The sequence below is a fragment of the Vulpes lagopus genome, chromosome 18 (assembly GCF_018345385.1).
Source record: "Vulpes lagopus strain Blue_001 chromosome 18, ASM1834538v1, whole genome shotgun sequence".
NCBI classification, from domain to species: Eukaryota; Metazoa; Chordata; class Mammalia; order Carnivora; family Canidae; genus Vulpes; species Vulpes lagopus.
The window spans coordinates 45,688,601-45,705,848 of record NC_054841.1 but is presented as its reverse complement, the minus strand read 5'-3'; the positions used below and the strand labels follow the sequence as shown (position 1 = coordinate 45,705,848).

The 17,248-nt window shown below is 38.3% G+C and overlaps 1 protein-coding gene across 1 annotated transcript in view; it reads right to left on the bottom strand.

Annotated features, from left to right (window-relative positions):
- The window catches only part of XRN2 (5'-3' exoribonuclease 2), an 85,820-nt gene that overhangs the window by 49,184 nt on the left and 19,388 nt on the right, over positions 1–17,248 (bottom strand). Inside the window, exons 2-14 of the mRNA XM_041732712.1 lie at positions 14,091–14,218; positions 13,897–14,008; positions 11,700–11,811; positions 9,795–9,853; positions 9,629–9,718; positions 8,673–8,745; positions 8,480–8,530; positions 7,844–8,001; positions 6,325–6,399; positions 6,104–6,237; positions 5,947–6,004; positions 5,756–5,863; positions 1,590–1,634 (exon numbers count right to left, since the gene is read on the bottom strand). Coding sequence (XP_041588646.1) covers positions 1,590–1,634; positions 5,756–5,863; positions 5,947–6,004; positions 6,104–6,237; positions 6,325–6,399; positions 7,844–8,001; positions 8,480–8,530; positions 8,673–8,745; positions 9,629–9,718; positions 9,795–9,853; positions 11,700–11,811; positions 13,897–14,008; positions 14,091–14,218 — 1,203 coding nt within the window. The remainder of the gene's footprint in view (positions 1–1,589; positions 1,635–5,755; positions 5,864–5,946; positions 6,005–6,103; positions 6,238–6,324; positions 6,400–7,843; positions 8,002–8,479; positions 8,531–8,672; positions 8,746–9,628; positions 9,719–9,794; positions 9,854–11,699; positions 11,812–13,896; positions 14,009–14,090; positions 14,219–17,248) is intronic.

The window sequence follows — 17,248 nt, the reverse complement described above, 5'->3', positions numbered from 1 at the left end:
ATACAGTTAGATGACAGGAGGAAAAGAAAGCAATGGAATAGAGTCCCCACTGTAAGCATTTAAGGGAGGAACTGAATTTCTGTTGGCATTTACAGGACTGTCCACAATTTGAATTGATGGTAACTCACCCTGTAAACAATATTCTGTAGTATTTACTAATAATATTTTTTAATAGTTCTAAACATACATATAACATACTATTCTGATACAAAGAATCTATTCAAGCCTGAGTAAACTGTTCCATTATATTTACTGACAATTTCAGAACATATTCAATAAACAGTTTCAGGTGCATAAAAATAATATAACTATTAAGGTTAAAGAACTAGTCAGGAGTTTGATTTATACTTAGGAAAGTCCACTTTTATTTACCCTTCACCTTGCTAGAATTTAACTTTTTATTTCCAATTAATTAGAATTATACTGTGGCTGTAATAGCTATAATAGTTATGGTTGTGGCTGACTGACAGAACACACTTTTTACACAGATACTGACTGAAGGAAAATAGGAATACATAAAGCAGAAAGCAGATACGCCCTTCTCAATCTAAGTGGTTCTGAACCTACCCGTAACAATAAATAACTCTACTTTTCTCTCTTCTACATTTCCCCAACTTGCTCACTTCTAATAAAATATAACAATAAAAAGCGCTCCTTAAATTCTACGAGTTTAAAATCCAGTAAAGAAGACAAGGAAAACAAGAACTAAAGAAGTAACTATAGAGCATTATGCAATGAGGTAAGAAAACAAATATCACAAGTAAGAAGCAGCAGGGTTCAAAGAAAGGACTGCTTATCCTGCACTAGGGCCAAGGCCACAAGGGAAGCCCTGGTGGAAAAGCTAAGTAAGATGTGAGGGAATCATGAAGTCTGAAATCCACTCAGAACTAGCAAATGCAGGCAACACTGTGACTCAGGAGTGCATTTAGAAGACAGCACATAAAAGCTGGGCAGATAGAACTGGACCAGATCAGAGTACACTCCGCGTGCCAGGCTGAAACAGAAATGGGCTCTGAGGGGGTCTGCAAAGTTGCTGGTCATTTCTGAACAAAGAAAGGAGTTTCAGGAAGATTAATCTGACAAAGATTTAGACAGAATGCAGTAACCTTTAAGAAGACATAAATAAAGGGTAGACTTTTTTTTATTATAAAAACAATATCTGATTATCAGAAAAAAATTCAACTAGCTAACTAAGCACCCCACGCCCATCAAGCACATCCTTTTAGACTCTAGAGTTTAAAAAAAGACTTGAGGGACGCTTGGGTGGCTCAGCGGTTTAGCACCTGCCTTTGTCCCAGGACATGATCCTGGGAGTCCCAGGATCGAGTCCAACATCAGGCTCCCTGCATGGAGCCTGCTTCTCCCTCTGCCTGTGTCTCTGCCCAACCCCCCACCATGAATAAATAAATAAAATCTTAAAAAAAAAAAGACCTGACACTAGCATTCTTTCTCCAGGCAAGAAGGCAGCTGGGTTGACATTATATCCCTAACCAACTCCTAGTGGATAAGGAATAAAGCTACTGAAATTAACATCTTCCAAATCATAAACTTATGCTATTGCCAATCTTATGAAATTAATTAAAACTCACCTTCATTCTCTTTCTTTTTTCTTTCTGTCGTCTTCTAAAACTGTCCTAAAAGTATAAAATCCACATATTCTGTCAAATAATTACACAAAAATGTCAGAGTTAAACATTACCAGGAATGATTTGAGAAACAATTTAAGTTTTAAAGGAAGACCCCAGAAACCTAGGTCCATAATTAAACTAGGCAATGTACCATGTGTTTAAAGTGCTGTTTATCAGAACTTAAGGTGGATAGAAAGCATTCTAAATATGGAGTTTAGATATAATTGTTCCTCTTAATGTTTTTCAGATCATTTTTGACATCATTTCAGGAAAGAATGCAAGAGTTATGACAAAGACTCTTGGTTTTACCCGGGAGTGAATAGGCTGTCAATATGGAGAAGATACAAAGAAGAAAATAATTCTTAAGTTTTAGCTGAATACAGTTTAATAACCAAAGTGTCCATTTTAAAAAAATTAACAAATTAAAAATAAGCTTCTGTTACCTAAAAAGAGCTTGTTTGACAGTTTCTAATTCTGTAGCATGCACAGCACAAAGTGGGTAAAGAAAGAAGTGGGGCTCTACGCAAACACTACTAACTCCAGGTTCCAAAAAGTCAATCTCATGAAAGAAAGGAAGGAAATTCAGATGTCTGCATTGCTCATTCTGAGCCAATTTAATTCACAGGAAAGGGTCAAGTCTGCATTGATTATTCCCCTCCACTCATTTTCAAAATGTAGTCACGGTTTCAATTAAATAGGATTTGGGATTGATCTTGTTTCCCACTGTTTGGCCGTTGAAAGGCCTCCCTGGCCCCAGAAAGCATTCCTTCCATGCCCACGATTCTGTGAGCATCAAGGCACTGGAACGACAACTAAGCCCTACAACAGCCCCAAACAGGGGCCAGTAGGTACTGTGACTGCCACCTTATAGCTGTCACTTCTATCCCTTCTAAGTCAGTAATGCCAAATACAAAATAACACCCTTAATAAGATCTGAAATTTATACTTCCTGCCAGAAGAGAAGCTGAATGTTGGATATATGGTAAATGGCTACCTTAAAACCTCCTAAGTTTTGAAATCCACCAACTCTTTAATCAAGCTTTCCTCTCCATCTTTAATGAAATGTTTCTTATCTAGGGTACCAACGAGCTACAGACTGTGAAAGCCATTAGTCAGTTTTCAATCCTTCTCTAGGACTCTTCAGTCTTGAATCATGCTCTTCACTTGGCTTTCAAGCCACTACACTCACCTGGTTCTCTTTTTCCACTGTTGCCATATGCCTTTGCTCCATGACTCCCCCAACTTCTCAATGATGGTGTTCCTCTGTGCTTAATACTTGGACTTCTCTACTCTCATGAGAGTAATCATCTAGTCTCATGGCTTTAAACACCATCTATATGGTGATGAGTCTCCAGCCACGACCTCTCCCCATTCAGCATCTCCAATTGGGTGTCTCAAACTTAACATGCCCACAATGGAGTCCCCACCCCCAACTTTGCATCTCCAGTCTTATTCATCAGTTGTTCAGACCATTTTTCAACTTCTTAGACAAAAAGCCTTTGAGTCATTCTTGCTATCTTTCCTTCTCTCAACCTAGCATTGAATCCATTATCCAAGAGGTTCAACCATCAAAACATATTCAAAATCCAACTACCTCTTGTCATCCCCACTGTCACCATGCCGGCTTCCTTGGACTGCTGCAAAAGAGCTTCCTAACTGGGATCTCAGCTTCTATCTTTGCCTTCAAACAGTCAACATCCTGGGTACATGCCCTAGAGCCTCTACACTGGCCATTCTCTCTGCCTGAAATGTTCTTCTTGCAAACACCTGCATGGTTTACTTCTCCACAGGTCTTTATCTAATGTCATCTGTTGGTAAGGCCTTCTCTAATCACCTTTTCTAGAACTGCAATGACCCCATCTTCACCTTCCCAGATATTTCCTCACATGCTTTAAATTTCTAACACAGTACACGGTTTACTTCGTTTTTGTGCTTATTGTCCAGTTCTGGAAAAATGTAAGCTCCACAAAGTCAGGAATTTTGTCTGCTTTTTTATGGTAAATATCAGTGACACTCAGAATACTATCTGGCTCATGACAAATAATAAATGTGCGCTAAATAAATGAATGATATTTGCAAGGTAAAAGGCAAACATCAAAGCTTATAAATTGAAAGCATCACCTTCAACTGCTCAGTTTTAGTAACAAATACCGAAGTATTCCTTTTCTAAAAACCATCTATTTTGTGCTGGTCAAAATTGGTCAAAAGCCAATTCCAGGAAATTGGACATACATACTTTCCAGGAAAATACACACACTTGGATACTTTTATATTGAATTTCTGAGAGTTCATAAATTTCCACCGATGCCCAACCTTGCTGATGGACATCATATGCCAAGAACACCAAAAAAGATCCAAGAAGAGCTTTGTAATGAATGCCCTCTCTGCTAGTCCAGTTAGAAACCATATTACTTAAATCTGAAGCACTTTGGTACCTGCCAAATCCAATACATCCTGCTCTAATGCCAAATATCACCAATATTTATTAGTACAGAGTGTCTGCTAAAGCCACATAAAAAAAGTTGTTCTAATATAAGGTTTTTGTAACAAGTACATAGTACATACATATAGTTTTTTTCTTAAGCATAAATGGAAGCATGTCAAGTGTAGCCAACTCCACTTCACCTAGAATTGTTGAAGACTTAGTTCAAAATGGCTATCCTGGTAGACATTTGATATCCCAAAGTTAGTTCTGTTATTTGAACCTTACACATGAAAAATTCTTGCCACCACTGTGGATTACCACGTACCAAAGGCTCTGGAAAGAATGCTTATAGGTCATTCACTCTGTTATATAAAATTGTACCAAAACCTCTAAGAAAGAGAACACACTAGCTATAGTACACAAAGCTGAAGAAAATATAAAAACTTGTCAGATACGATGACTTATTTTATTCTATAAGGAGGTCATGAAGCATTGTAGCGACATTATATATTGCTATTTGCTCAAAATAGGCATATGAATTGTTGTAAGATTAGTTTCTGAAAGGATCTCCTTCAATCTCTAAGAAGCCACTATCTGTAATTTTACTCACTGCTTGCCTCCCTTGACACTCCCCCCAAATCACTCTCCAACCTGCTTTGCCTCCAGGCTGCTGCCCTTCTGCCCTACTGAGTCCCCAGAGCCTCTGAACCTCTGGCCACAGACTAGGAGCCTGTCCATCTAGCTCTGACCCCCCAGACAGCACCAATGGCTTCTCCTTCTCTTTAGGGATTTCCTCCCATCTCTCTACAACTAGCTCCTTTCTCTCTCCTTAAATGTCCATGTGTCTCAAGGTTTGTGTTGGAGGCACTTTCACTCCATACAGCCTCCCAGGGACATTCACAACTTGAAGTACCTCCCTTCTACTAATGGTTCTCAAATCTCCTTTCAAAAGACTTTGCCCTGAGCTTTTACACAAATCCATCTAACTGCTTCACGGACTTTCTCCTCTCCAGTCCTATATAGCCCCTCAAACTTAGTGTCTCCAAAATGAAACTCAGTTTCCACCTTCTCCCCACCCCAACATGCCCTACCCCAAGTGCTTGTTATCTCAGGGAATGGCACTGCCCAAGCCAGAAACCTGGACTTCTCACCTAAGCACTCATCCTATCATATGTAATCAATTTCCAAGTGCTTTGTTTTTTTTTTTATTTCTTTCTCTCATATATAAGTTTCTTACTCAAAGTTGTAATCCTTTACACCTTGGCTGATGCAATTCAACACTTACCCCCTATACTCTACTACCAGAGTAGGGAGTTCCTAAGTCTTAAACTGTCCTCCAGGACATAAATATTTCCTGTAAAATAGGGCAGCAACGAGTTCAATCCCAACATTCATCTAGCCTTGGCACCCTCATTTCATAGCCTACTGATTAGACAGGTATTTGGATTTTTATCTTAATTAAGATTATGAAGAGAGAAAAAAATTACAATGCAACTCACACAATGTGCAATATACACAGTTCCACACAGCAAGCATCACCTTTAAAAAATAATCAAAGCACTGACCACTCATGATTACATTGGTGTTTGATATACTATAATGATATAACAATGCACTCAGAGAGGTTAAAAGTACAATCACAGGATCATCACAGCCTATTAGAGACAGGAGCAATTTAGCTACTGCAATAGAAACACTTTACCTCATCATCCTTTCTCTTTTTAAAAATGCTATCCTCAACTTCACCAACTGCTAACATGATCATCTGTACTCTTTGCAGATTGACATAACCACTTTCTGTAAGGTAACCCTGTAAGTGATAAAATACATGTAAAATGATCTTCTTATAAAAGCAAATACTTCTGTTTTGAAATTATTCAAGAGTGAACTTACCCCAGTTTTGTGTACCACATTTTTGTATATGTTAACCAAACGGTCAATTGCACCTTCCCTGCCACCAGGAGACAAACATTACGCATTAGGACCAGTATGCACTGTAAAGGCAAGAAGGCTAAAACACAGGTCTGAAAACCCATACAAACACACATACCTAATTTCTAATGATGGCAGGTGAGGAAGGAAGTCATTTCCCACAAAGAAGCACATGAAGACCCAGTCATCAATACTCCTCTCAACATCGAACGTGAACGGTAGACTGGCCATAGTGAGCTCTCTTTCCAAATACTATAAACCAAAAAGGAATGCTTCCATTAGAGCTATCAAAACCCACCCTGCTTTAGAGCACTGATTCCGATGTTTATTGCTACATACCTCCCGAAGAACATTAAGACGAAGGAAGATAAATTCTCCTTCTGCACAGGGAAGACTATCTGCAAGTTCATCATGCTGCAGGAAAGGGCAGTCAAGATTAAACAAGTCTACTCTAAATCCTGTAACTTTTTCCAACTAAATAAATATCATGGCTTCATCTAAAGCAAGATCCATTTTAATATTACAAGTATTTAAAAAAAAAGAACTCCTCAAACCATTTTAAAAATAAAAAATTATCCATAATCTCAATCACACCTAGACCAGGTTTCAGCAAATGTTTTTTGCAAAAGGCCAGAAAGTAAACATTTTAGCCTGCTGGAGACACATACGGTATCTGCTGCATATTCTTTCATGTCTCACTTTGTTTTTACAATTCTTTAAAAATATAAATACCATTCTTAGTCATTGGCCAAATCTGGAGGGCTGTAGTTTGCCAACCCCTGACCTACATCCGGTCAATATTAAATTTCATGATATAGACTTCTAGACTCTTCCAACAGTATATTTTTTACCTTCCCCCCCCCCCCACTCAGCATGTTTTTTAAAGAGGCACCATATTCTTATATCAGATGAAAACCTGTTCAGAGGGGGCTGAATATAAGTGAACCCCAAATATGTAGGAACTAGGAGTAACTTAAAAGTATCAAGCAGATTAATATATTTGATTTACAGTTAAGAAAAATAACCATTTGAAACAAATACTTCTACAAACAAAGCATGTGCAAGAGATATTATTAACTAAGAGACCTAAGCCTCATGTAGACATAAGCTATTAGAAAAATTGGAGAGGGGATCCCTGGGTGGCGCAGTGGTTCGGCGCTTGCCTTTGGCCCAGGGCACGATCCTGGAGACCCGGGATCGAATCCCACATCGGGCTCCCGGTGCATGGAGCCTGCTTCTCCCTCTGCCTATGTCTCTGCCTCCCTGTCTCTCTCTCTCTCTGTGACTATCATAAATAAATAAAAAGAAAAAAAAAAGAAAAAAGAAAAGAAAAAGTGGAGTAGAAAGACTGAGTGCATGCATGTTTCTGAGTATGTGTTCACTTTAAAGAGCTTTGAAAGATACATTCCTTGAGGGGTAACAAAGTAGGTTCTTAAGAATCTAATAAAATACAGTCTTCTCTTTATCCATTCTAAAAATGAAGTAACCTGAATATACTTAATGTCATTGAACTATAACTTAAAAATGATTAAAACAGTTTACTGTAAAAAAAAAAAAAAAAAAAAAAAAAAAACAGTTTACTGTGTGGTATATATATTTGATTATAACAAGAAATAAAATTTAAAATTTTTATTTTATTTTATTTTATTTTAAGATTTTATTTATTAGAGAGAGACAGACAGAGAGAGACATAGGCAGAGAGAGAAGCAGGCTCCACGCAGGAAGCCTGACATGGGATTTGATCCTGGGTCTCCAGGATCACACCCTAGGCTGAAGGCGGCTCTAAACCACTAAGCCACTGGGGCTGCTCAAAATAGAAAAATTTTAAATGAGGGAACTACCATTTCAAAGTTCTTACCTTTCCCTTCTTTTCTCTTGGCAAACCTTCACAGTCCTTGACCTCATGTCCAAATTGATTACAAAGACCACATGGTTTGGGTTTGTTTGGTTTGAATTCTTCTCTAATGATGGTAAAGTTGGGTTCATGTGTAGCAAGGCCGAGCATAATGAGATCAGCTATCAACCAACAACAATAAAACAATGAACAGTGAGTACTTAGAGAAGACCCTACCACAACCAACAATAAAGGACACTACTGTAACACAAGACACCAAAACCAAAAAAAAGCCCAAACAAGCACAAAACAGAGGGGGTATAACCAAAAAGCCTAAACTTCTTAGTTCTTAGGCAACAAGTTGTCCTCAAGACACATGGGCACAAATTATAGACTACCATTCAAGAGTCAACACCCTGGGAAAATCCTCCATTTTAAAGGTATGTGCAGCAATATCAAAAGGTGGAAAAGTATTTTAAAAATGTAAGATAGATGAATATTAATTACAGATTAAACTTAATATCACTTCCTCCTCAAACATAAAATGAGCAAGAAATACTAGAATTTCCAGGCAACCAGGGATAATCCATTACAACACACCAACCCATTTACTTGCTATGGTTTAACCCAAGAGAATCCAATCCCAAAAAAGAAACTTACCATCTGCTCCACATAAGCAATGATGAGTGTTTGGGTCATGGTTAGGCTGGGCTAAAGAGGGGGAAAAGATACACCATATGTATATAAATGTATTTTATACCACAGAAGTATCACATTTTACCAAATATTTTCTATACAATAGCTTATCTTTTTTAATAGAACATATAATAAAATATTTATAAGGAAGTTTTACCTCTTTGCCTTCTAATATAATCCATGATTTTATGTTCTCCTTCACCAGGAGCACTAGCATCAGATAAAATAACCTAGAAAAGAGTTTTTAATACTTTCAACTTATCCCCAATTTTCTAGCACAAAAACCAAAACTGAATAGCTTAAAATAAGTTGGGATAATTCAATTAAGACAGTGTTATTAATTGGAAATCTTTCATAACGCATATATGTGTTAAACACCAAAATTATTTCCCTTGTTAGCTTACTACAGGAATAGAAAAAAATGTTTCAGTCAAATTTAGCCAACATAAGAACTAATCAGTTCACAAGTTTCTATAATCTCACTGTTACCCAAGGATACAGCCCCAAACCACACTAAGTCCTGGGAGTAATCAGTAAAAGATACCCATTAAATATAATTTATATTTATATTATAAATACAGTATAACATAGTATTATAAATATAGTATAAATATAATATCTAGTTTGTAACAAAATAAGCTTCGAATTTAAAATTAGATAAAGGTTCCCTTAAATTTTACTTGAATACTTAGAACACAGCTATTCTTTCAAGGCAGCCCCAGGACTTTAATCTTGGTCTATTTTGATTTCTAACAACAAAAATTTTTATTTAAAAACTGCTTTCCTATACACCCATTATTACATATATATAAGTATATTTTAAAAACAATATATATATATATATATATATATATATATTTTTTTTTAATCATGGGTCCCATTTTATAGCTTCATTGTGATGATAAGAGGACAAAATTGGCCTTGAAAGAAAACTCAGCAGTCTAGGGACCGTGCAGGGCATCCCATCTCTAATAACCCTGGAAGCTTCCCTTTCCTCTGACAGTCAACTAGCATTTTATGGGGGGGAATAAAAGGACAAAGAATATCAGTCATATCAAAGTACAGCCTAAAATGATCACCCTTATCTCTGAAGTATCAAAATGTGAAACTTACTGTCAAGTTTTTCCACCCAGGGTCATTATTTAAACGATCAGCTATGTAATAGCGAAGGCATTTAGCAAGATTGTCCATGAACTCAGTTCCCTAAAATGATACCAAGAAATAAATTAACCTACCATTTAAGAGTTAGCAATAGCTGGCAAAGTATGAGACTACTTACTGGTGTAATACAGTTGCTATCAAATCTTTCTTTTATTTCTTCTGGAGGAAGAAAGCCACCTAGAGGAAAGAGAGTCAATGTTTTGTTCTTCCCATAAAAAATTACCTAGTATTAAGCCAGAATAATAAAAAAAAGTTCAAATACAAAAGAAAGCGAAACACTGCCACCTGAGGAACAAATTTTCTTCCCACCTCTTTGGGGAAGAAAATAAAATTTGTTCTCTCCAATTTAATATAAGCTTTAGCATGACCATCAAATAATACATGGTATATTAAAAATTTTATAGTTTTTATATATTTCATAGAAATATGAAAATTATGACATTCTTTATAATGCCCTCAGAACACACACACACCTTAGGAGTTCTCATCTTGTAATTCCTGAGATAAAGGTACCTTAGAAAAACAAAACTAAAGTGCAGAGTTGTTTTTTTAAAGATTTTTATTTGAGAGTGTGCACATGTGCATACTTGAGAATGAGTAGGGGGAGGGGAAAGGGAGGAGCAGAGGGAGAAGGACAAGCAGGCTCCCCACCAAGCAGGGAGCCTGATGCGGAGCTCGATCCCTGGACCCTGAGATCATGACCTGAGCCAAAGGCAGACACTTAACTGACTGAGCCTCCCAGGTGTCCCTAAACTGTTGAGTTTATTACAGTTTTATATGATAAGAAAATTATCAGCTGGTATATAAAAGTCCTATTTGTCTTCTACTTCACTGATTAGCTTTTTTAAAGACAAATATATCTCAAACATCTTTAAGAAAGAAGACATCTTTAAAATCAAAGACAATCTTTTATAAGTACAAACAGGATTAAGCATATTAATTACAAGCTACAGCTAAAGTAACTATATAGTTGCACACTTCTGGCAAATTAAAACAACAGAAAATGTATTGTAATTGCAGGGCTGAGCTATCCTCTTTTACATGCAAAGTACAGCATCTTGAGCCCATAAGTTACTGCTTTCCTGGTCTATCATGCTGACTTATATAACAAAACACCAAACACATTACCCTGCTACAACTACACTCTATCTCACAGACAGGTGTCTTGGGAGAAAACCAGTCCCACTGAGTATCTGGACTCCCTGACCTACTTCCCTTTTGAGACTTCATCAACTTCCACCTAAGTGACCATCAGGAATTTTAAGCTCTAAGGAACTGCAAAGATGATCAGACCCCACCTCTCCCCCACATCAAGGGTACCCTGAGTACTTCACTGCCTCAGTGCCTATTGCATCCACCTCTACTGTAGTGTGTCTGACTTGGTGATAGCCTATAAATATGGATCACGTCATCCTGTGTCTCCTCTCACAGATCTCTGAATTCTAAGGGGAAGCAATAAACACCCTAAGCTAAACAAGCTACCAAGACTGATGTAAGGAAAATGTTTACAGAACTGTAGCATTCTAATAGCCCTCATCTCATAGAAAAGAACACTAAGAGCCCCACAGAAAAGAGAAACAATGTTATTTCTCCTTTACAGAGACATCAAAGTTAGCTTAAGAGCTGTGCTTCCCTTGAGAGGGGTTGGAAAGGGAGGAAGGGAGGAAGGGAGGGAGGGAGGGAGGGAGGGAGGGAGGGAGGAAGGAAGGAAGGAAGGAAGGAAGGAAGAAAGGAAGGAAGGAAGGAAGGAAAGAAGAAAAGAAAAGAGGTTGAGAATCTGCTCTCCTATCAGAATTCCTCCTTTTATTCCCATTTCCCTTTTCCTACAGAGTTGGGAAAAGAAACAAGCTTGTTAGTGGGAATGAAGGATACCACTTTCTGACAGTGAACATAAATTTTCCTTGGATATTCTGGATTCTCATTAAATTAAAACCACACCTACTGCAAAAGATAGTTGACACTTCTCCCCGCCATTCTGTTTACATCTCATAAGAAGTCCAACCTCAAGATGCACATTCTTTACCTTTTGCCAGTATTTCTTCCCTGACTCGCTGCTTCTCCACTGCTGCTTCCATTCCTTCTTTTGATGCTCTGAACCTCCTGGAACGCTGCTGGTTCATTTTGGCACGTGGTGCCTGAAAACATTTCATAGTCACATAATACTATTCAAAATATGTGTAACAAAATCTGTACATTATTTTCAATCAGTTGTTCTTATAAAAATAGTACACTAAAATGGAAAAGTAATATACCTAAATAATCCTTTCATGACAGACAGTAAATCCTGAGAACTTAAATTTGGATCAAGAACTTAAAGCTGACCTCAAGCAAGTAATGAGTGACACGTCAAATCGACAAAGACCCTAAAAAGCCATTTAATACTGCAGTGCCCACAACCCAATGTCATTTCTACTGGGCTACGGTGCCAGCACGCAATGAATAGTTACTACTACAGAACTAGGATCAGGAAGACCTGATGTCCATGCCTAAAAGTAAGGATGGTCTCCAAATGGGATCTACCAGGCCCCATAAATTTAGCAAAAGAAAATGACTTCTTAATCTGTAGGACTTCAAGGCACTTCTATTTTGTACTTTCCACAATAACCACTCTGTCTCTACAATAAGGCAAAGCAGGTAGAAAGGGAACAAGGTTTTAAATGAAAATACTTTTGAATCACTTTGACCAAATAGAACTTAAAATCACTGGATAAGCATGAATGAAGTAAACTGGATTCTAAGGTTTTGAAATTCCTCAACTGAGTTTTGGGGCTGAAAGGGACTCTTAAGTATCCTGTCTACATAAAACAATCTGTTTTAAATTATCTTTAAATAATTCCCTTTCCTATAAAATGAGGCCACCTAACCTAACTCTTTCAAATACCAAGTTCTCTGATCTACATTTATATTTCAACAAAAAAGTGTTACAGACCTGAGCATACATACATTCATACAGGTATGCTTACAGTTTATATACTTGATTTAGGAGTAAGGGCACACTGGACAAAAAGTGACAGATTTTCTTCAAGAACTTTCACTAATGTGAATTAGAATATGCCCCAAGTAAGATATTTCTGTTCCCTCTATTCTTCACTGCACTTTACCAAGCTATCAAGTAGCTAAGTAATTTTTCTTTTTTTTGAAAGGGTATGAATTTTATTTTATTTTTTAAAGATTTTATTTATTCATGAGAGACAGAGAATGAGGCAGAGACACAGGCATAGGGAGAAGCAGGCTACTCACAGGGAGCCTGATGTGGGACTCGATCCCGGGACTCCAACATCGCGCCCTGGGCGGAAGGCATGCGCTCAACCGCTGAGCCACCCGGGCATCCCCTAAGTAATTTTTCATTGCATAAAGAGAACCTCAGAAAAAAGTTAATCTTCTTGGACCCAAAATCTCTAGATTTTCAAATCATTTCATTAGCCACTAGGATGACTTAATCTAAAAAGAAAGTGAATCTATTTGTACATAAATTTTATGGTTATGACTTACCTTAAATTTCCTTGAATACTAATATATAGTTTGCTGGTCATTTATAAGCTAAGCTCATCGACAGCTAACACACCATCCTATCCTAGGTCAGTAAGCTATTGCCCTCTTAAAGCATTCTGAGGACTACTTACTGCCTACAGGAGAAAATCCAAACTCCTGAAGATGGTAATAAAGCCTTCTCAAGCCATTGCTCTACCTTCCCTTTCCAATCTAAAACACCTGTAATTGCCCAAATGTGTCAGTATGGTCAAAGGCATGGGCCCATATGAGAAACCTGGAACATCTTTCCTATTCCTAACTATTCCATCATCCCCCTCCACTGCTCACCAATCTCCTGTTGTTCTTTATGCTTCAAGAAATGGGACAAAAATTACCTCCTATCTCCTAACTCCCTTAGTAGTACTGATTCTCTTCCCTCAGCACCCTGCATGTGTTATCTAGTACCTATAAAGCCCACAAATAACTAAACTTGTTCATTTATCTCTGTCCCATTAGTGGTAAGCCTTCAAAAGAAAGGGCGGTCACCATTATCCTCAGTAGCTCACAGTATCCGGCACAAAAAAGGTACAAGAAATGAATGAATGAATGAATGAATGAATGATCAGTCTGCCTCTCTCAAGGTCACCAAAGTCGACATTTTTTGTTATTTAGCTGACTTGCACTCAAGACACTCAGAACACAGCAAAAACAAAAACAGAGGATTCTAAGTTAACTTTTTTAGCACTTACCACTCCATCTATTGCCATGTAGAGAAGTCGTCTTGGTCTTACAATATTGAAAAGTCTGTCAATGTACTCAAAAATTGCAACCATCATTTCATCCTCATTTTTTGGTGCTGGTCTACAAGGACAAACAAACAACATAACAGGATACAGTACTCCTCTGTAACGTCTGCTATCAGTAACAAAAATGGGTTACGTACTTGTCTTCAGGATGAGTACAGGGATGGATGATTCCATTCATATCCAAATATAGATTATCAAACTCCACATCATTTGGATTTGGTTTACTGGCATCAACAGGAATCTTTACACCATTGCATTCTTTTGGCTATGAGGAAGTAGATGATAATAGTTTGTTCAAGTCTAAAATTAACATCTTCGAGGCTCAGTATGAACCTGTTTCACTTCTGAATTGGAAATGAAACACTTTAAGTCATCTTTAAATGACAGGAAGCTACTTTACTCCTTAAAGCAAACTGACACAGATATTTTACCTGTGGAAAGTGGAGAGCTTCTGACACAAGTTAATCTCAACTATGTGAGGGTTATTTATCGAATTCTCAAAGCATTCAGCTGTCCAAGTGAGAAACCCTGGGAGTCATCTTAGAATTCTTCCCTGTGCCCCCACCCATTATCGGTTAAGTCAGATAATCTGAAAAAGGTCTCTCCATTTCCTCTCAGCCCATTGCCATGACCATCACTGTATCATCACTCACCTCAAGGATGGGGACAGCCCTCATGTGGACTGCCCCACCCCTAGACTCTCCTGTCTCCAGCCAACCCCACATGCGGTCAAGAGTTTTCTTTCTAAAATACAAATGTGGGGGCACCTGAGTGGCTCAGTGGCTGAACATCTGCCTTTGGCTCAAGTCGTGATTTCAGGGTTCTGGAATCGAGTCCTACATCAGGGATGGGGAGCCTCCTTCTCCCTCTGCCTATGTTTCTGCATCTCTGTCCCTCTCATGAATAAAATATTTAAAAAAATAAAATACAAACATGGCTACATCTTAACCTTTCTAATTTTTTCAATGCTTCCCAGGTAAAGACCAATCAGCCTGAACCCTTATTAGCCACCATACATCATCCCGTCTCTTCCAAGTTCCTGGAAAACTCTCTTCCGCCTCCCAATGCCCCTACAGACTGTTTCTCCTGCTTTCCTGCCAACACCCACTTCCTGAAACCTTATGAATTTTCTATAGTCTAGAGACTGAGATCAAATGTCATTCATTTTATAACTCTTTGTACACATATCTCAGAAAACTGCTCCTTTTCCTGCATTTCTTCAGAATTGTGCTTATTCACTTGTAGCACTTCCATGACTTTATAATTTGTCGTTTTAGCCCAAATACATTTCAAGTTCTTAAAAAGATAAGGACTATGCCTTACTCAATACTGGAGGCACTCAACTGTATTTTCGGTTGCATTTTTATTTTTTTTAATTTTTTTTTTTTTTTATGATAGTCATACAGAGAGAGAGAGAGGCAGAGACACAGGCAGAGGGAGAAGCAGGCTCCATGCACCGAGAGCCCGACGTGGGATTCGATCCCGGGTCTCCAGGATCGCACCCTGGGCCAAAGGCAGGCGCCAAACCGCTGCGCCACCCAGGGATCCCTCAGTTGCATTTTTAAACAATGATTTTATTTATCTACTGGGGGGAGGGGGATAGACTGCACAGGTGCATGCATAAGCCAGGAGGAGAGGCAGAGGGAGAAGGAGGCAGGCTCCCTGCTAAGCAGGAAGCTGGATGTGGGTCTTGATCCTAGGACCCTCAGATCATGACCTGAGTGGAAGGCAGACACTTAACTGACTGAGCCACCCAGGTATCCCTAGGTTGTTTTTCCTTTTTTTAAGATTTTATTTCTTTAAGAGAGAGAGAAAGAGCATATATGTGCTTGTGCACACACACAAAGTTGATATAGGGGCAGAGGGAGAGGCAGAAATGGACTGCCCGATGAATAGGGTGCTGGACATGGGGCTCCATCCCAGGACCCTGGGATCATGACCCCAGCCAAAGGTACAAACATTAATGACTAAGCCATCCAGGTGCCCCTCGATTTTATTTTTGTAATGAATATTACCTACCAGAACTTCAGTGAATGGTTAGAAGATCAAATTTTTACTGTTTGTAAGTCATTAAAAAAAGTTCCCTAACACACATAAAGCATATAGCATATAAAGCATCATTTGTAACAGCAAAAAACTGTGAACCCAAAAGCTATCATATACCCATGGATGAGCCTCAAAAACATTCTAAATGAAAGCCAGTCACAAAAAACCCACAGAAGATCCCATTTATATGAAAAATCCAGAATAGATAAATCCATACAGATAAACAGATGAGTTTCAAACTGGGGGCAGGAGTAAGGGAGATAGGATATGAATACAAATAGGTACAACATTTCTTTTGGGAGTGATAAAAAATGTTCTAAAATTAGGTAATGGTGACTATTGTACAACTGTATACAAGCCACTGAATTGTACACTTTAAACAGGTGAACTTTTTTTTTTTAGATTTTATTTATTCATTCATGAGAGACACAGAGCAAGAGAGGCAGACACATAGGCAGAGAGAGAAGCAGGCTCCATGCAGGGAGCCCGAGGTGGGACTCAATCCTGGGACTCCAGGATCATGCCCTGGGCTGAAGGCAGACACTCAACCACTGACTGGGTGACTACCCAGGCGTCGTAACAGGTGAACTTTATGGCATATCAATTACATCTCAGTAAGACTATTAAAATAAATAAAAATGAAAGGTCAACTTAACTAGGGGGAAAAAAGGAGCCCACAAAATGTATTAATAAACTGTGCATGTCCATATACCAGAATGCCAGACACAAGTCAGTCAAAGAACTAGTGTAGGACGGTCACAAATATATTGCTGAGCCAAAACCAGACAAACAACAAACAAAACCAAACACCACCAGCTTCAGAAGAACACATACTACTTACAGTAAGTTATAAAACAGACAAAATAATAACAGTATCATTCAGGGCTGAGAATATACACAGTGAAAGCACGGAGAAAAAGCTAAGGAATGGTTTCATGACCATGGTTATCATCTCTGAGAGAGGGAAAGAAATGAGACAGCATTTCAATGTACATTTATGATTGGGAGAAAAGAGTATCAGGTATTTAAGGGCAGAACAGGGAAGCAGCTTTCAGAGAATGCTCTGTACAAATATGCTTGTGTTACCAGGGAAAGGGGGCTTGATCAGAAGCAGTGAATAGGATAAAAAGCATACGGAAAGCAAGAGGTCAATTTTGGTGGTATCTACTGAAAAAGAAGACAACCTGAAAAGCTCTCCCCCCAAGAATCAAAAACAAATTCTAAGAAGGCAAGAGGCTCTCTGCCTCTC